Source organism: Ailuropoda melanoleuca, chromosome 6, assembly GCF_002007445.2.
Source record: "Ailuropoda melanoleuca isolate Jingjing chromosome 6, ASM200744v2, whole genome shotgun sequence".
In the NCBI taxonomy this organism is placed as follows: Eukaryota; Metazoa; Chordata; class Mammalia; order Carnivora; family Ursidae; genus Ailuropoda; species Ailuropoda melanoleuca.
This window is the reverse complement of record NC_048223.1, coordinates 112,611,238-112,631,499: the sequence shown is the minus strand read 5'-3', so window position 1 is coordinate 112,631,499 and position 20,262 is coordinate 112,611,238. Positions and strand designations below refer to the sequence as shown.

The 20,262-nt window shown below is 48.0% G+C and overlaps 1 protein-coding gene across 14 annotated transcripts in view; it reads right to left on the bottom strand.

Moving 5' to 3' along the window:
- TCF7L2 (transcription factor 7 like 2) overlaps nt 1-20,262 on the bottom strand; it is a 185,481-nt gene that overhangs the window by 67,727 nt on the left and 97,492 nt on the right. For 8 of the 14 annotated variants that reach the window (XM_011231860.3, XM_019805796.2, XM_019805785.2 and 5 more), the window contains exon 3: nt 4,983-5,126. The exons of 4 other annotated variants lie outside the window; for them this stretch is intronic. In XM_011231860.3, coding sequence (XP_011230162.1) covers nt 4,983-5,126 — 144 coding nt within the window. The remainder of the gene's footprint in view (nt 1-4,982; nt 5,127-20,262) is intronic. 2 more of the 14 variants (XM_034663291.1, XM_019805791.2) reach the window with 1 other exon arrangement.

The window sequence follows — 20,262 nt, the reverse complement described above, 5'->3', positions numbered from 1 at the left end:
GGGAACACCTGCACCTCCCACAGGGGTGCGCTCCTTGCAGGACCTGGGTGCACTGGGTCGGCCTGGGCTTCCAACTTCATACACCGGCCTCACGGGGTGAGAGGAAACATGTAAGGAGTGAAAGGAACAGCCTTCACAGCATTCGGTCTGAGGAATGGCAAGCAACATGGGAAAGGGGGCCTAGAATGGTCCTCTCCCTCTCTGGGCCTATTTCCCAGGGCAAGCTGTGGCCAAGCTATGTCAGTCACGTAGAAGACAGACTACATCACGAGGCACCGGGAATGTGATCTCACTGAGGCATTAGAAATTCCAAGTGTGGGGGCGCCTGGGTGGCACAGCGGTTAAGCATCTGCCTTCGGCTCAGGGCGTGATCCCGGCGTTATGGGATCGAGCCCCACATCAGGCTCCTCCGCTATGAGCCTGCCTCTTCCTCTCCCACTCCCCCTGCTTGTGTTCCCTCTCTCGCTGGCTGTCTCTATCTCTGTCAAATAAATAAATAAAATCTTTAAAAAAAAAAAAAAGAAAGAAATTCCAAGTGTGGCCCCACAGGGTCCATTTCTACTGGGGGGGTGATTGACGGGCAGAGGAAATTCATGCATTCACTGGACCTCTAAGAATTCAACAAGCAATCTCTGCAAGGAGAGAATGAGAAAGGAGAAACAGCAAAATAATATGGGTGGTCCCACTAGCGATGCCACCCTGAGAATGAATTTGGGTGGGGGATGAACTTGCTGGTCCACCGGCACAGAATGACCCAGGGCTGTACACACGAAGCTATGGGTCAGACACATCATGAGGGCAGTACGGACCATCTGGGGACATTTTGCCTTCGTCATTTTTAACTCACGTCCGCTCCGGTGTGCCATGCAATTGCACTGTGACCGTGGCATTTCAGAAACAAGTCTGTTTGCGCTGGGGCTGTGACTAAGCCTATTGAGGGACACCCGCATCCAGAATGGGCCACCATCATAAGTTTCACCGAGACTCTTCAAGGCATACATAGGAAAGTGTTTCCATCGTGAGAGATCGAAAATAAACAGCAAACAACTACACGTACTATGATAGGAGCCTGCCTATGATTTTTTAAAACACATCTCTCGGAAGACTAGAAGGAAGTCTATCAAAATATCAACTTTGCAGGGCACCTGGGTGGCTCAGTTGGTTGGGCGTCTGCCTTCAGCTCCGGTCATGATCCCAGGGTCCTGGGATCGAGCCCCATGTCAGGCTCCCTGCTCAGCGGGGAGTCTGCTTCTCCCTCTCTCTCTGCTGCTCCCCTGCTCATGCTCTCGCGGGCTCGCTCTCAAATGAATAAAAAAAAAGATCTTAAAAAAAAATACTAACTTTGCCTTTGAGAGGTACTTTTACTGTTTTCTCATTGCTTCTCTACGTAATCGGGAGTAGGAAGACAAATGAAACATTCTAGCTTAACAGAATGCTTGCAAAGTTACAATGCAGAGATTTATAAAGCAAATACTTCCCTTCTACTGTACTTTGTTGTGTAAATCCAGATTTTCCATACATAACATGTATTGAATAATAGAGTACCAAGGAAATGAAGCAATATCTATATTTGTTTCAATGACTAACAAGCAAAAATATAACCTCAGCTGTGATGCCATGCTTTTTAGAAATCAGACATATAATAAGCCACAGATTTATAGGATGTGGTCTAATAAACCTAAGAAAAGTTTCATTTCCTCCTCACCAAAATGGTTCACTCCCTGTCTGTGCAACTAGCTTTTTGCAAAGTTAGCAGATGTCTCTTTTTTCCTCAAATGTGTAAGTTGAGAGATTACTAAGCACCAGCAATAATAATGTGCCTCCCGAATACACACACACACACACACACACACACACGCACACGCACACTCACTCCCATATCCCTAAATATGGAATAAAAGTGGGCTCAACGCTAGCAAAAGGGTAGGTCACCCAAAACATCAAAAGGGACAGAGCTTGCCATCTTGCTAATCCCCAGCCACTGATCAGGAAAAATTTATAGAACCCCTGGAAAGGGGGAAGCAAGGAATGAGGGAAGGATTCAGACAAAGAACTTTTTAAAAGGTGGTTTGCAAGCATTTCCGTGAAAATGGTATTAACTCAGCAATTACAGGAAAAAACACTCTTTTCTTATCTGAATGCACTTGTGCCATGGGTCACACCCTATTATTGTCACTATTAAACATGTTAATAGCCCCAATGTAATGACTTTGTGTGGCTAGCTTTAAAATGTACATGAATAGCTAACTAGAAAAAAGTGACTCATGCCTGCCCAGGTGGATATTGACTTTCTTAGTCATATTTACTCAATTGGTCTACCAACTTTGGTTCCCTGGAGGAGAGGGCTGAAGTGATAGAATCCAGCCAACTTGCAAGGAAAGAGAGGGAGGGACAAGGAAAGTTGAATCTGGCCAGGGTAGAAAATATCCCGAATGTGGTACTGGTAAGGCAGAAACTTGACATTGAATGTTCTGAATCAAAAGCTTCCTCCTAGACCCTGAGAAGGCAGGGTGTTGAACAGGACCCGACACGTCTTCTTTAGCAAGTGGAAGATGGTCCTCATGGAAGACTCTGACCCACGGTCTTCAGTAACAGCAGTTTTACGGCTATGCCCCTGTGCCGTGGCATCTCAAGCAGGTGTTACACCTCCCTGTGGCTCACTTGCAAAATGGGATCACAGCATCTCCCTCTTCGGACTGTTGTCAGGTTTTGAAGAGTTACTATGAGCAAAGCACTTCCAGAAGGACCTGGCCCATAGGAGGTGCTGCGTGAAATCTTACTCTGATCAGTATTTCCAGGCATCCTGGTAGGTGCCCCCCCACCCCCCACCACAAAGCAGGCTGGGCAGGTATTCCACGCCCACCCCCTTTTACAGACACAGGGAGTGTATCCTGGAGGGGTGAAGCCCCTTGCCAATAGACGTGAGGGAACGTTGGACTCAGTCCTACTTCTGACCCCAGTCCCCTGTGGCTTCCGCGATGCTGCCCAGAACCACCTCTCACACACCCGCACTGTGGATACGGGTTTCCCTCTCCCACCACAATTCCTGAAGTAGAAAGTACTACACATGATACTTACTAACTGTTCCGTGAAAATGTCTACGGCGAAGCAAGCTGTACTACTGAGCTACCAAGCAGTGGCTGGACCACCACACGGACACGTTCGGTGTGCGAGTCCCCAGGGGTCCTGCTGAGTACTCCTGCCAGACACCAGCTCCTCTGGCCAAGTCCCACTCTGTACACTCACAGCAGCCCACGTGTGATTTCCCTTTGCCAGCAGGGAAACTGAGGCACGGAGCGGCTAGGGAACTTGCCCAAGTTCTCACAGCCCCCCAGTGGTGTCTGTGTGTCTGGACTATTCACAGTTTAGGGACTTAGACCCAATCCTGGAAGCGGGGCTTACTGATGGTTCCCCAGAACTTGTTTCTGTGTCCTGAGGGCAAAGCTGAGAAATGAACATAGTCACAGTGTCAGGGATCTAAGTGGCGCCTGCGGATCTCGAGTTATAAGGAAGAAACCCAGTCTTCCTCTTTTATTTTCCTCTTACTCAAAATGAATGCCTGGTTCTCCTTTGTCTACCTCACCACTCCGGCCGAAGATTAATGAGTTACCATTTGCCGGGCTCCGATGGAGGGGTGGCTGTGCGCAGCGTGGCCTCACCCACAGTCAGAACAGCTAGCTACACTGGTTACAGCTGGACCGGCGGGCGGGGGGTGGGGGGGCTGCTGGGAAAGGCTTCTCTCGGGCTACAGCTACTGCACAGAAGAAGGCCTCCCTGTCCCGTCACCCCTAGACCCATCAAAGGACACGGGCTTTCTCCGTTCATGGGCTCTAGGCAATCTGAGTACAGGGACCAGCACAGGAGGAGAAGACCAGAAACATCTTCAGTTTGATTCCCATCTGGCTGAAGAGGGGGCCACGACATAGGAAGATTTCCACGTGACACCAACACACGAAGTTAAGGACCAGAATTAAGACACGTCTTAGTGTACGGAAGCACCCTTGGTGTCACATCAAGTGAGAAGAAAATTCAGAACTACTGCAAGGTCCAATTCCAGTTCTGTGAAGTCTTTCTCAAGTTCAGACACAGGAATGATGAGAAAAGAAACGCATCCCAATATTAAGCCTAATACCCAACACAGCACCCAGCACATAGGAAGTATACTATGAATGTTTTTAAAAGTTACAGAAGTTTCACTCATTGGCTCTTAAATATTCATTCTTTCTTTAAAAAACAACTAGCATTAATACTAAATCATTTGCCATTTAAGTCTAAAGAGTTCCATCAAAATTTTTTTATCTGCGTTGACTTTGGCTTTTCTGAAAACGAAAGCATGTTCTTGGGGACTGCTAATTTGAAGAGAACTGTCACTCCCAAGCATGGAGCAATGTGAGGTATTGACATCGTATTGAATTATTTAAAGGAAATTAACAATGCTTCCTGTCCTTGGACAGCCAGGTCTGCAAGAAAAGCCATTCACAGCTGCCTCAGGAAGGTCCCACTGCAGAGGACTGAGCAGTTTTCAGCACCCCCAAGTCTCCAAGAGAATCTATAAGTTCTAAATAACTAAGAACAAAGGCAAAATTGAGGTAACAACTTCTCTTTCCCCCTGGGAGCTGTGTGAAAGATCCCAGGAAATCATTTCCTGGGGTCAAGTTTAATGGGATGACATACTATTCATCACTCTCACAGAAGCTACGCATGACACTGGACCACGTATAGCCTCTCCTGGGAGCCGGGCACCTGGGGTTCACAGGGGCACCACCCTCCACCCTCTCCTCGTAAACTGGCATTCTATGGCGGTGATAAACCTATCAGTGATCACAACACCCAGACATCATGGCACCCGACATGACGGCAACCTGACGGGAATTCAGGGGCCATGGCGCGTGGGCCCTGCCCTAGCGCGAGGTAAACTTTGGATGGGTGGTTTCATTTCAGAGCTAGCTTGTCTCATACCGTCATTCTGCTCCGAGACCTACCTCCAAACACCAGGGCTCCCCAACCTTGTGTAAGGAGTGGCTCCTTTTCATGTCCCTGAAGACTTGAGTGCTGACAGTGAAGTCTGAGGGGGGGTAGAAGTGCTGACAGTCATGTCCCTGAGTGCAGCAAGGGAGGGGGCACTGCTGCCAGGAAGAAAGGGGAACAGAGTGAGGCTTGGGAGGGAGGGGGATGCAGTCACCACGGCATTCACGGCCCCCAGCCTGACTTTCTTCCCTGACCCCACACTTCTCTACAAACTCCAAGCAAGGGGGACGATGGTTCCCGATGAGACCCCTGGGCTCTTCCACCTCCCTGCCTTCCAGCTTCGGGCCCCCCCAGCAACATCTTAACCACGGCCTCCTCTCTGCGGCGTTTCTGCCGCATCCTTGCCCGCTGCCCCCACCTCTGCCCATCCTTCCCCCAGTGGCCTTGGCCGCTCCTTGCTCTGAGCCCCCAGTGGGCCAGCTGGCCGGCATTCCCTCCCTCTCTCTCTCTCAACTTACCTTACTGAATCTTCTATTAATTGAAACCATGTGATACTGCTGGTATTGCTACCCTACAAAAATGCAATCACATATGGTTCCACCCAATCCTAGAGCTATTGGGGATCCGTCTAGTCACCTTCCCCTCTGCTGGACTACAATTTTTTGGAGAGAGGCAACTACACCTATATCTCTGGACCCCCGGGAAACATCTGGCAGCACGCACCTTGCGTGCTCAAGAAGCGTGTGCCATGCTGCATTTCAGCGCAACTGGAGCTCTAGCAGGCCTGCAGCTTCGGCTCCCCGCCTGCCTACCCTGTGCTTTAGACGGGAACGTGCACGTTGTCCAGCCGCTCCTCACAACCACCCTGTGAGGTAGGTATCGTGCCCATTTTGCAGAGGAGGAAACTGACTCAGAGACGTTAAGGAGCATGCCCAAGGTCACACAGCGAGTAAATGGCAGAAGAGGAATATGGACCAGGTCTCAGTCAACTCATGGTACTGCTGTGTAGACTCGGTTGCCCATCCAGATGCTGACTACTGCACTATCAATAGGATAGAGGATTTAGGGGCATAGAGAGAGACCTGGGATCCAAGAGGGGTTATTTCACAACAGAGAAATATCACTCTAATTGTCTTTTAAAAAGGAAAATGTCTGTGTCCTTTGTATTGATGTATGATTTCTCTACTCTAGTTTTTAAAGGGTTTATATGAGGGAAAAAATGCCATGTCTTTACCCTTCTTAATCCTGAATAACAGAACTCAGGAATAAGAATATGAGATTGAGCCCAAAACCCAGTATCTTATGTTCTGACGTTCACCCATGAGCAACAGAATGAGCACAGTGGGTGCTAAAGACTCTGGGAGATAGGAAATTGACTGAAATAGAGGACAAATTCTACAAAACAGCAACCAATTTCCAGAACAATTTACATGGTTACCATATTACCTGGTCCTCCCATGGTGGGGGGTGAGGGGAGGATCCAGGTGGATTATAAGCGTTCAAAGGCCACGTGAACTCCCAAGTGGGAAGGGGCCACGTGGTCAGCAAACTGGGGTTACCCCAGGGCCCTGGCTGCAGCTGTCCCTGTGCCTGGACTTGGAAAGCCACCATGGCCAGAAGCCAGAGGTCTCCCACCCCAGAAAGGGCAGCCGAGCCCTCAGAGGAAGCAGTGGCTGCCCGTGGCTGGCGGTCTCTGGTCTCGGTCTGGGAAACAGAACCTGCCACTCTGCATTCCCCGCAGCGCTCATTTGTAAACAGGAATGTGAGTCATTAAGCAAGCAGGAGTCCATCTTCAAGATCGGCCCAGCTTTACAACTAAGGTAATCCTATCCTGCCTTGTCACAGTGGTGACTCACATTACTGTCTCCCACCAGAGGTGACATGGTTTAAACCTCCCATTGTTCCTGGAAGGAACCCAGCGATATGGGGGTTTAAATCCCTGTCTGTTTGCTTTGTTTTCTAACACTGTGCTGAGAGCAAAGAGGCAAGGCTCCCAAGGGCAAGTGCCCCAGAGGAGTTGGAGAAGCAATGCATCTAAGGTTACCAAAGACCACGGCATCTGGATTATCTTCCCATGGCCCTTCCTCGGGGTCTATACTCCCACAGGGGCCTGTGGCTTATGGGGACAAGTTGCGCACGCGCGCGCACACAGAAACACACACACACCCCTCTGTCTAAGATCCAGATCTGGGAGCCTCCGAGCCAAATCTGCACGTCACTTCAACCAACTCTTTAGGCGCTCCCAGCTTTGAGATGTGTAAGATAAGCCTTGTCCCTCATCATCTCTTCTGGGCCTACCCTGCTTTTCTTTTTTTCTTTTTTCTCATTTCTTTAAATATTCATTTCCAATCTTTGTGTATAATGTGAAGTCTTCTAAGCCACTTCAAATTTTGGAGGGTAAAAAAAATGTCTTGTAAACAAATTCAAATGCACCTACAAACACAAAATCATTTTGTAATGGGAAAGAACTGTAGCGGAATCGCCCCCTAATAAACACAAAACTCTTCAACGGATAGTAAAGCTTAGAAGAAGACCTCCCCCGAGTTTTCTGCCTAGCATCCATCTGCACTTGTTCTGGTAGGAGTACCTTGAATTGTTTAGGAGGTACCACCCCAACTCTCAAGCCATGTCGTTTACGTGGAGTAGACCCCTCGGTCCAACTGCACTCAGCATATTACACTCCCTGGCCACAACCACTGGTTCAGAATCGTGGGGGAAGAGAAGATCTCTCTGGACTTCAACCTGCTTTCATCAGGGGACATCAATCAACCCAGAGTCAGGGAGAAGAAATGAGCCCCTAGATCCAGCCATACCTAATGCATGCCACCTGGGCACTTTTCAGTCAATACACGCATTTTTCTGAGGCCAGTTTGGGTTGGGTTTGAGGACAGGGAAAGAGAGGCATCCTGACTGGAGTAGGCGAGTCACCTAAGCCAGACTGACCTCAATCATTGACCATCCACGAATCAAGGGGTAATGTGGAAAGAACTAGAGACACTCCAGGAAAAGTAAATGAAGGCTTCGTGAGTTTCATGCTCCTGGCACAATGAGGGGGTTGTTATAAGGCAGTATTTTGGAATAGGCACCTGGTACTTTTTGAAAGAAGAATGACTGTGGCTTGCGGCCACTGTCTGGGATGGGGAGAGGGACCCCGAGCAATAGCACCTGTGGGAACTGACATTCGGCCCTCCTGCTCGCCTAGCACTGCTGACTCCACGGGCCACGCAGACCAACTTTAAGATGTGGTCTCCAGAAGGTGGGAGCCACGAATACTGAACAGCACCAAATCTGCCTCCTAGCTTTCTCCAGCTACACTGCCCGTTTGTGAGGGAGGACTTGGAGAGATGCACTTCGCCTGGGGAAGGGGAAGGTGAAGGTCCGAAGCGGAGGCATGTGAAGAGAGAAAGCAGGCAGAGCGCGTGGTGGGTTTCATTTTCACCAGGGACTCAGCACCTGATGACACAGCTGCTGACTGGTCTGGGGCATGGCCACACGGGTCAAGAATCAAGATGTGTCACCAAGAAAGTTGTGGCAATATTTGTATACTCTACTCTGTTGGGTTTTTTCGAGCTTATAGCCCCCCCTTCACCAAGTGGCTGGACAGTATTCAAATATTAAATGCAGTAGAATGGAACCCAATGAGCTAGAAAGTAAAATTTGCTTCACCAGAAAAAATAAAAGAAAGGAATATAGAAGGAGGAGCTGAAAGCATTGAAGAAACAAAAACCCTAAAAAATACTAAAGCCTCCAGAGAGAAAGACTGTGTATGAAATAATGTTATTCAGGCCCAATGTGGCCAACAGCTATTGGCTATTAGAGTTCTGAGCCCACCTTTGAGACAGAAAGAAAAAGAAGTTTTAAATTTTGTCTCAGGAAAGTTTGATGTGTTGGTTAATTTTATGTGTCGACCTGATTGTGCCACGGGGGGCCCAGGTATTTGGTCAAACCTTACTCTGTTTCTGTAGTTTTGGACATGTTCAGCATTAACACTAACAGACTAGGGGTGCCTGGGTGGCTCAGTCAGTTAAGCGTCTGACTCTTGGTCTCGGCTCAGGTCACGATCTCAGGGTGGTGGGACTGAGCCCTATGTCAGGCTCCACGATGGGTGTGGAGTCTGCTTGAAATTCTCTCTCTCTCTCTCTCTCTCTCTCTCTCTCTCTCTCTCCTCCCTCCCCCTCTATAAAACAAACAAAAACAAAAACAGAAAATTGGCAGACTAAATAAAACTGATGCCCTCCCTCATGTGGGTGGGCCTCATCCAATCCACTGAAGGCCGATCCTCCCCCAAAAGGAGGGCCTCCTGCTCCTGCCCGGCTGCCTTCAAGTGCAGCACTGGTTTCTCTACGCCTTCAGACTCAAACTGCAACCTGGGCTCTTCCAGGGCCTCCAGCCTGGCAGTCTTTGGACATGAACTCCACCATCAGCTCTCTTGGTTCGCAGGCCTTTGAATGCGGCCTGGACCACATCATAAGCTCTCTCCCGTCTCTAACTTGCCTACTGCAGATCTTGGGACTTGCCTGTCTTCAACATGGCGTGAGCCAGTTCCTCACAATAAATCTCGTTATACGCATACATACATACATACATACACACACCCCATTGGTTCTGTTTCTCTGGAAAACCCTGATATATTTGGGTCACTTTTTTTATGTGTTTTCTCTCCCAAGCAAGAGGGAAAGGCTTATTTGTGGGTCTCTAAAAGAAATCAGAATTGTGAAATGCAATGGGTCTTATAAATTGTGTAATCAAGTTCTTTATCATTTTTATTTTAAATCTCTATGTCTAGACATAAAAGGACTTACCCAGGATTACACAGAAAAGAACAAAGCAAAACCCAGACTTTAAAAATGAGTTCAGGGTTCTATGTATATAACATGGAAGAATTTTATTTTGAAACTACAATATCTTTGAAGGAATAAGAAATCCATTTGAGGAGCACCTGGGTGGCTCAGTGGGTTAAGCATCTGCCTTTGGCTCAGGTCATGATCTCAGGGCCCTGGGATCGAGCTCTGCATCAGGCTCCCTGCTCATCGGGGAGTCTGCTTCTCCCTCTGCCTCTGCCATCCCCTTGGTCGTTCTCTCTCTGTCTCTCCCTCCCTCTCTCTCTCAAATAAATAAATAAAATCTCTAATTAAAAAAAAAAAAAAAGGAAATCCATTTGAGAAAAAGGCACTGGCAAGAGCCAGTCCATTTAAGAAGCCAATGAGCAAAACGACAATTTTTTTTTTAATTGCTAAGAGGGTAAAATCCTTGTATCTCTTTATCATTTACTCACAAATCACGTATGTACAAACAAGGACACTAAAAAATAAGCAATAGCAGTCACCCATCCACCCATCCAACCAAAGCCCACAGACACATATGTCACCTCAGAAAGAGTTCAGGTCTTTACAGGTCGTGCTGCTCTAGCTTGAAGCCCCATCAATAATTCTCACCTCTGAAAGTGAGGTAACTTTGGTGGGAACTAATTACATTCGAAATATGTTGTCAAACAACTTAACACAGATGCAAAGAAACTGTAATCAGAGCTGCAGACAAGCCACCATTTTTGTCGTTAAAGGTAAAGCCAAACCAGGACGCGATCACGGACGTGGCCAGTGGAAAGCAACATCTTTTCTTCATGGTTATGTTTCAGAACTGTGAGCACGTGCGAGTGACAAAGTGAGGAGTCTATGCGAGGCACAAACATGTGGGCACACGTGTGCACACCTGCGTGCAGACAGAGATCGGCAGGTGTCATCAAATATGGCAGACCGTGGCCTACAGTCAGGAATGGCAAGTGGCCAGCTCACAGACTGGTGGGAGGAAGAACACGACCACCATCCCTACATTCACGGGGTGCAGAAATGAAGTCTGCCTTGGCCCTCACGGACCTCACCTGGCTGAGAAAGACCAGGGTCCAAATGGAAGACAAAACAGGAGGAAGCCAATTTCCATCCTTTCACGTGCCTTTTTACAACGCAAAGTTCACCTCTTCTCCACCTCAGCAGAGACAGATGCAGGGCCTCAGAGTCACTGCCATCTCCCAGGAACTAGCTGTGTGCCCCCATTTCTGAGGCTCAGGTGGTCGGGTCACTTGAGGGTGCCTTCTAAAGGCCCCGCCTACCTCCAACATGCTCCAACTCTTCAGGGAGAGCAGAGCGCAGAGGAGGAGAACTCATTAGGTCCTCAAATGGCTCTAAGTACAAATCCACTGCACCTTGATTTCTGAACGTGGCCCTCAAATCCTAGGAGGAGATATTTACTGAAGAAAGTTACATCCGAGGAGAAAAGGCAACACGTGCATGGTAACACGTCCTTGTACCAGATAAAAGCTCCACATGGCCTGGCCAAAAAAAAAATGTTTTCTGGGAGAAAAAAAAATACTTCTAAGTATCAGATAGTGAGAAGATGGAGATAAAACATATTTTTTTCATTACAGTATCATAAACAACAAAGGAAAAGTAGGTATAAAATAGTTTCTTAAAAGAATTTGGAATAAAGGGGGCGCCTGGATGGCTCAGTAGGTTAAGCGTCTGCCTTCAGCTCAGGTCATGACCGAGCCCTGCGTCGGGCTCCCCGCTCAGCGGAGAGTTTGCTTCTCCTTCTGCATCTGCCCCGTCGCCCTGCTCCGTGTTCCCTCCCTCTCGCGCGTGTGCTAATAAATAAATAAAATCTTTAAAACAAAAAAGAGTTNTCAGGTCAGGTCATGACCGAGCCCTGCGTCGGGCTCCCCGCTCAGCGGAGAGTTTGCTTCTCCTTCTGCATCTGCCCCGTCGCCCTGCTCGTGTTCCCTCCCTCTCGCGCGTGTGCTAATAAATAAATAAAATCTTTAAAACAAAAAAGAGTTTGGGATAAAGTAAAAAGAACTTACTTGGGTAATTTTGAATAAAGGAGATAATTTTACTATTCAGACGGTATTAACACTAAATTAGCTTTTTAAGTGAAGGTCAAGGATGAAAGGTAAAATGTCAAATGGCTAACCTTAATATTGGGAAATCAGCCAAGCCATGCAAAAAATGAATGAATTTCTAACAGACACCGCTGGAACGCTCAACGACGTCCTTTCTGAGGCCGCACTAATTCCCTGGACACCCAGACGCTGGTGGAGCACCGGTGAATCTCTCCCATCCGCTTCCTCAGACAGGGAGGAGGTTCCATGGTGACCTCAGCACGTGCAAAGTGAAGCTTCTCCCTGCAACCAACCTCCACCTCCATTACGTGCATATGGATCCGAGAGTCGCTGCCTTAACAATGTAATCTCCCCAGACAGGCAGGGTGCCAGCGAGCTCAACAAAACCATGCTCAGCGATTACTCTGAGAGAACAGGAGTTGATCCCCGAGGGTTGACCTAAACTACAAGCCCAGCTACTGTACAGACATCACTGATATGAAAGACCTGGAGGTGGAAGCTCAGGTCCAAGGACCACAGGCTGCAGAAAGCGCTGTGAATCCAGCTCATGGAGGGCACGTGATACTGTGCCTTTCACGAGATGCCCGCTGCAGCGAGGGTCCTTGTCCCAGGCTAGCCTTTGTGAAGGAATGCAGGTCCACAGTACGCCACCGGGGACCATGAGCAGCCCAGAGCAGAATCGAGGAGGCAGGAGGACGGGGGCTGACTGGGGCTTGTACTGTCTACCACTTGAGCCTCTCCTTCAAAACCAATGTATCTCCTGCAAAAAGACAGACACAAGCAGCCCAAATGGGACTGAGCGTGGCCACAGAGACAACACAGGGGCTGGGTGTGCCTGGGATCCACTTACCACTCAGGAAATTTGAAGTGCCCCACTCTGCGAGAGAAAGCAGTGTGGATAACCAGCAAGCACCGCCCTTCCCTATCGGTGGAGACCCAATGTTTTAAAATGCAAATAACAGGTTTCTGGAACAACCCTGGAATCTCTCCTGGAAACGTTTTCGTAATTCACATCTTGTTAGCCACAGGAGCCCCAATTACATTTCTTCCTTTCTCATCTCCACTAACCAATTATTAGCATTAGATACCATACTATTTTCTGCTAATATGTTTCCTGACAACATCGAACTCCAGAGGGGCTTCTTTGGTGTGGTAACGGAGTCACTGGGCAGATGAGGGCAGATTTATGAGAAAATGTTATTTAAATCCTCGGGGTTTATTTAAAACCTCGGGGTTTATGAAAGCACGATCCTAACTGCACAAAAACTAATAGTAAATTGAAATAGTTTGGAAAGAAGTTCTCTCCAAACATTATAAAAGGAAGGATCCCATTGGAAGGATCTAAGGATATAAATATTCCAAAGCAATGGATTCCCACAGGCAGGACCAACCCCGGACACCACCTCATTCAGAATGGGAAGGTACGCAAGAATTTGGGGAAAGGCTCACCAGCTCCATTCACTAACATCCCTGGTTCCGAAACGACACTGGCCCGTTTCTGTCAGCCCCAGAAAGAATCCAGCTATTGCCAATCAGATTACCTTGAACCAGCACCACGGCTGTTGCTGGGCATGTGCCCGGGGGCTGTGGCGATACGGCTGAAGGCAGCATTGTTTTCCTCAAGGAAGACCCTGCCTGAGTCAGCTGCTTTGTTAGTAAAAGTCAGGTTAAAGAGTCTTGAGAGGGAAAAAAAAAATCCTAAATGTGTGTGTACGTGCGAGCATGTGTGTGTGCGCGCACGCGTGTGTGTGTGTGTGTGTGTGCGTGTATGTGGGTGCATGCAGCAACAGAGAAAGCACACACACAAACTGGAGGAGTCACCCCATCTTACTCCCGTTCCTTCCCACCACCAAATGGATGGCCCACCTGCTAGCACGTAGAGCCCAGAATAAGGATCACATGTTCTCATCTAGGTGGTTCCGAGAGAACGCTTAATTTTCAGGGTTCTCTCAAAGACCATTCAGGGTTCCCTGCTTCTTAAAGTGAGATTCACCTTCCTATGTTTAACACACGCAGCCAATAAAGAAAACAAAAAATTCAGGTTTTCCTTGCAAAGTGTCTCCTCCGAGTACTTTGGGGTATTAATGCCCTCGGGTATTGGAGGCGAGCGATCAGCAGCGATGACAAGGCAGCTGACCGAGGCTGGGTCTACCCACGCAGAGAAACTCCACCCTCGGCCACACCAACCCCAGAACGGACTGCAGCCAGTGCATTTCCCTACCTCCAGAGCGTAAACATACCTGGGCCTCTAAATATTTACAACAGGTAAAATCAACAACCAAAACAGTAACAAGCAAACCACACACACACCAAAAAAAAAAAAAAAAAAAAAAAAAGACTCCCCAGGCTGGAAATAACCTCATCAGATCACAATCTTTTGGATGCCATTTGAGTGATGAGCACCAGAGGAGAAAATGGGGACAAAGGAGACCGTCCTGCTATCAGGGACAGGCCTGAGTCACTGGAGATACCGCCTCAATCCTCAGCCAACCCACAGAAAAAGTCACCAAGCAAAACAGTTATTACCTTTACACATGAAAAGCCTTGTGTTTCAGGGAGAAGAGGAACTATGCAGTCATCTTTACCCAATATCTGGTTCCAGGTAGAATCCGTTGAGGTTAGTGTTTGCTCCAATATGAAGACCACTCGTAGACTTGGAAATCTTTGCCCCATACAGTGTTTACCATAACAGCACTTAACTTCCAATGAGAGCGAAGGGATAATTTTGAAAACTAAAGCAAATGGTCTAGCTTATATTTTTAAAATTCTGACGTTTACCATCAGCTGATAGGTCAACAAAATGGGATCTATCCATATGGCGGAATATTACAGAATACTGACGGATGCCACAACATGGATGGATCTTGAGAACATTATGCTGAGGGAAAGAAGCCAGTCACCAAGGGGCACATCTTGCTCAATTCCGTATGTACGAAATGCCCGGAAGAGGCAAATCCATGAAGACAGAGAATAGATGGGGGGACAGCAAATGCACTGGGGGAAATAGGGAGTGATATGAATAGATAATGGAGTTTCTTTTGGTTCGGAGGTGATGAAAATGTCCTAAAATTAATCGTGGTGAAGGCTGCAAAACTGTAAATACACCAAAACCCGCTAAACTGTACACTTCAAATGGGTGAACTGTATGGTATGTGAATAAACTTATTTTTTGATGTTTCAATTGTCCCAATTGCCATTATCTGCTTTCTCTTTGAATTCTGAGCACACTTCATTTGAAACGAATACACAACTCTGGGAAACAGGCAGGATAAGAATTATTATTCCCATTTTACAGGAAGCCGAAGTCCAGAGAGCTTCTATTTTCTATTCTCCACTGGCTGGCTAGGTTTCCACAGGGCACAGGGAGGAGTGTAAACTGGGGGGGAAGGGTGGGGTCATAGGCTTTATCATCCCCCAAATCAGGGAGGGATTGATGACCAGTTCTTGCCAGATGTCTAGAAAGGTACATGGCTGGGTCATACATACATGCTACTAAACAAAAGATATTTGAAAATGGCACTTGGATTATTGGAATGCAATTCTCAACAGCACGAAATTCAGGTTAAACAATTTAGCTCAAAAAGCAGGGGAGGGGGAAGAGTCATCTCTTGAGCTGATATCCGGTGGGGTGAAAATACACCCAATTAGATGTGGCCATATAATTTTCACATCAAACATCCTGTGCTCCCAAAGGCAACTAATGGCACAGCTTGCTGTGGATTTTCCCAAGTTTTCAAGAGCAGTGACAGCCCTCTTCAACAAAGCCATTTAACATTACAGAAGGTTAAAGTGGGAACCACAAACACTTGCTTTTCTTAATTTACACCTTTCATTTACTTCCCCAGAAATGTCATGGAGGAGCCATGAAACTTATGATGTATTGTCAATAGAGGGTTCCTTTTAAGAACACGACTTAGAAAGCAAAATGCGAATTCTAGAAGGTAATCTGGAACTATACCTTTAAAAACTATACCTTTAAAAACAAACAAACAAACAAACAAACAAAACTTGCAGTATTCCAGGAGAAGCAAGAGGACTTGTTTTGGATCTCTAAAAAAACAAAAGATGATGAGAAGAGCAGAAGACTAGGGTTTTGAGAAGCACAAATGTACTGACTTCACATGATCTCTTCTACTAACCTAGTGGGGTACAAACCCACCACCGGACGACAGCACACAGAACACGGCTCACGGACCACCCTCTGTGGCACAGGCCTCTCCAAAGCCTGAGAAAATGCTAGTTTATAACCTCATGCTCGTGTAGTATTTATCTTTAATTTTTTTTGATGAGATGAACACTCTAGTAAACCACCAAGATATTCTTTAAGTCCATAATGTAATGGGGGGTGGGGGGGAGACAGCTTAAAAGGTCCACCTGCAAATTGGTGTACCACTCATTTTAAAATCTTCTTTCCTATACCTGCGTGTGTTCTCTTCTTTCAGGAGGGAGGGCTGTTCAGTAATCACTTAGGTTAAAGCAGACTTTCTCCATGTCGGCATTACCGACATTTGACCACTCCAGCGGCGGGGGGCTGCCCCAGCAACATCCCTACTACCCACTAGATGACAGTAGCATCCCCTGTCCAGCTATGACAACCAAAAATGCAGCCAGACATTGTCAGATGTCTCGTGGGGAGCAAACTCGCCCAGGTGAGAACCAATGAGTTACAGGAAACTGATGGGAAAATAGCCCCCCGGCGTGGACTGATCCAGAGGCTCTGGCCTGAAAAAGTACCCCAATCACTTTGGCAGAAGCAGCAAAAATCACCCAACCCTAATCCAAATCCCCAGAAAACTATGGTGATGCAGATGCCCCAGGAGCCCGTCAGGGGCTAGTGGGTAGCCTCCAGCTATGTCCAAGGTCCCAGGAGCCCTCCAACTCTTTGAATAGGGCCCCTAATGTTGTCATTTACAAATGTAGGAAGTGACAGTACTGGCAAGATAAGTGCGCGGCTCAAGGCAAAGGGGAAGGGGTTCCTGTTATGTTTCGATCACTTTAAAATCACAGACCTTTAGTAATCTGCTGATCTATAATAAAGAACCTAGTCCCTCAAAAAAAACTCAAACTAATACCTTTTCAGAGTCAGGGGAGTCTGTTGGTAGCTGGCTGGCAAAATAATGGTTTTTTTGCCTCTGATCTCCTTAATGAAAGAATCCAAACTATAAAATAAACAATGAAGCCCAAGTCTAATTTATAAATCTAGAATGTTCTGCACAAAGCGAGTCTGAGTCTCCACAAGATCCATGGTCACATTTGCACTCAAGGAAGAGAGGTGCTATGCTAACCTCAACACCCTTGCTGACCTTTGAGGGACTACAGTCAAGCTGACCACCCTCTGAATGTCACGTGTAAGTACTCCCCTGCTGACCAGACAGACCAGCCACACCAGCCCACCAGTGATGGACCCAAGAGGCCAGCGCAGCACCAGATGATGGGGTATGAACCCCAGACCCATCGCGAGACCCCGGTGCCGCTGGTCTGGAGCAGAGAAAGGCGACAATGCATCATCATGCCTGGGGTGTGGTTTGTTTTCTGGACATTGTGCCAGCAGCTCCCGCCCGGAGTCATCCAGGCCACTGGGATGGGCAGCAGTCTGGCTCAGTGACTCATGCCGAGGCCAACAGGTCGGGAGGCTCACGAGAATGGAAACGGGACCGGAAGCACCTCCAAAGGGGAAGAGTCAGGAACATCTTGTGACCATTTAAGTCCAGACACTTTCATGATCACATCAAAACCTAGGCTTTCAGGGTTGGCACAATGTAACTCGACAGTTCTTTCTCTCCAGACCCCAAGAGGAAAGGGAGTCTGGGAATGCTGCTCGCTGTCAGAATTCTAGACTGTCTTTCACCTGCTTGAAAGACAGACGCACGCACACACCACCAGGTGGACAGTGTGGGACCGTATGCAGCCTTGCACTGCCACCCACACACCAGGCCACCTGGCTCTGCCCTATGGAAACATGGCCGGTCACCTGCATTCTAGGGTCCACACCCACCCCCGGGGACATGATGAGTGTAGTCACTCCGGCTCAGGGGCCAGGTTCATCACTCAGCACTTAACACCTGAATTTATTAAGAACCCTGGTCTCTGCATTTCTCCCTAAGACACCAGAAAGGTCTTGGACCCAGTGCCAAGCCCCACATTGTTACTGTGACATATACAAGGAAGCACGCTGTTTCTTCTGTGTGTTTTTCCCCCCACCCAAAAGGCAGGCAGGAAACCACAGATGGCTGGAGATCAGGTAAGAAGCAAGCTAGGAGCACCCACCAAGTCACTTGCTATCAAATAAAAACTCATATCCCCCTGCCAGCTTTCCAAGCAGGAACATCTGTATGGGTTCCTTTTATTTAACTAGTTTATAAGCAAACGAGTGACTTGAAAAGCTCTTTGCCCACTTATTAACAGCCATTTGCCTGAAGAGTCATTCTGCTTGGGGAACGTTACCGGAGAAGGGGCACACCGACCCTACTTCCCTCAGCAACCTCACAGCTCCAGGCCGGCCCCCCACCCCCTGAGCCAAAGGAACCCACTCATTTTGAGAGAGGTGACAGTCCTCCACGGATCTATGCCCACGCGACCTGCTAGAGAGGGTTGGCATCAGCCCCGTGCCAGGCCAGCGAGGACAGACCTCAGCAGGACGGCAACCCTTCACACACAACCTGCACAGCGGTTTCGGGCTCAGCTCGGGTTTCAGTTCAAGCACCAGCAAGGTTTGGTCCCAGGTGCAATGCCGACACTGTAACACTCCTTGCAGCTGTCGCACCCGGAACAGAAAAGGTGAAGGACTCCCATATCCAGAGTGTGAACCAGGAGAGAAAATCGGGAGGATGGGGCTGAGAATACACAGAGAAAATGAGGTTTCCCGAGACTCCCCTGGAGTCCCCCTTGGCACCCAAGGCCTCAGAACCACAGCAGCACACCTGCTGTAACACCACAAATGACAGGTCCTCCAGCTCCTCCTGCCCTGTGTACCTTCAAATGCCAGGGGAATGCCAGGGAACCTCGTGCCCAACCCTCCTCGGGCAGCACGTAGCCCTCTCCCAACGGGCACTGGAGCCCCCAGGTATTAAAAGGAAGGAGTCCGTTCCATCCAAGGTCCAGATCTCACCCACCAGGCATCCCACTACTCATTCCAGCATCTCGTTTGTACTCAGAAGTTCGCTTGGGTGTTTCTACTGTCTGGTTTCTTGTGGTCAGCAGGGTCATGGAATTCCAGCAGACCGAGGTGCCAAGAGGATCTCTTGGACAAGCTTCCATCAACAGGGAAAGGAAGGATCACAAAAGACCCCACACTGTAGGGTTCCATTTACATGGAAAGCCCAGAATAGGCAAAGCCCCAGAGACAGAATATAGTAGTAAGCACCTAGGCTTGGAAGGAACTGGGGGAAATGGAGAGTGAATGCGAATGGACATTGGGTTCCGGGGGCGGGGGGGTAGTGAGGGTTGCACAGCTCCGGATGTGACGACAACCAAGGAGCTGTACACTTGAAACGGGTGAGTTGTATGGTATGTGAATTACATCTCAATATAGTATTGTAAAAAAAAAAAAAAAAAAAAAAACTTTCCTCACGTGAGCTATACCAAACATGGGCTTTGGTGGTCCCCTGGTTGAGGGTCACCCTTAGGTACTATCTCGGGGACCACAAGTAAAGACCATCTGGAAGGTCCTTAGAACGTGTCTGGGTAAGTTATTAACCTGCTTGAGACCCAGGCGCCTCATATGGAGTTAATAAGGGTATTTACTCTAAAATGTCACAAAGATTCCATTTAAAGTGCCTATAAAGAGCTTAGCGCAGGGCCTGGGACATGGTAGGCCTCGACAGAACACAGCTCTTTGTCACCTCAGAGAGAAGGACTGGCAGATACCCTCGCCTGAACCCTGTTGCTTTTTCAGGCATTCCTTCCTCACGTGTGATATTAAGACTTTGCCCAACTTAAAAAGAATAATAATAATAAAAGCCAAAGGTTTGGGAGCTCAAGGTAAACTATATCTGCAACAGCATGTCCTAAAAATATACCACACAAGAAGGCCTTGCCCCTGGTCAGCGGAGAGGCCACGGCAAACAGGCTGGGGAAGACGTCCAGAATGATAGTGGATTCTACAGAATGGGGTGTCCATGACCAGTTCCTAGCTCACATGGTTTAGCCCTTATGGTCTCCTTTATAGGGGAAGGGAGAAAATTCACGAAGAGCATCCAGCGGACATCGAAGGGCTGAGAATTTCACAATACTCACTGAACGCAAAATTCAATTACTAATTAAAAACTTTTTTAAAAAGATGGCCTCCTGCAAATTCCCCCAGAGACCTCCCTACCACCAGCCTGTCATGTGATCCAGTGGGAGCTGGCATCTTCTTCCACAATGCCCCTCCTCTCCTGGCCTCATTGATTGATCCAGAAATA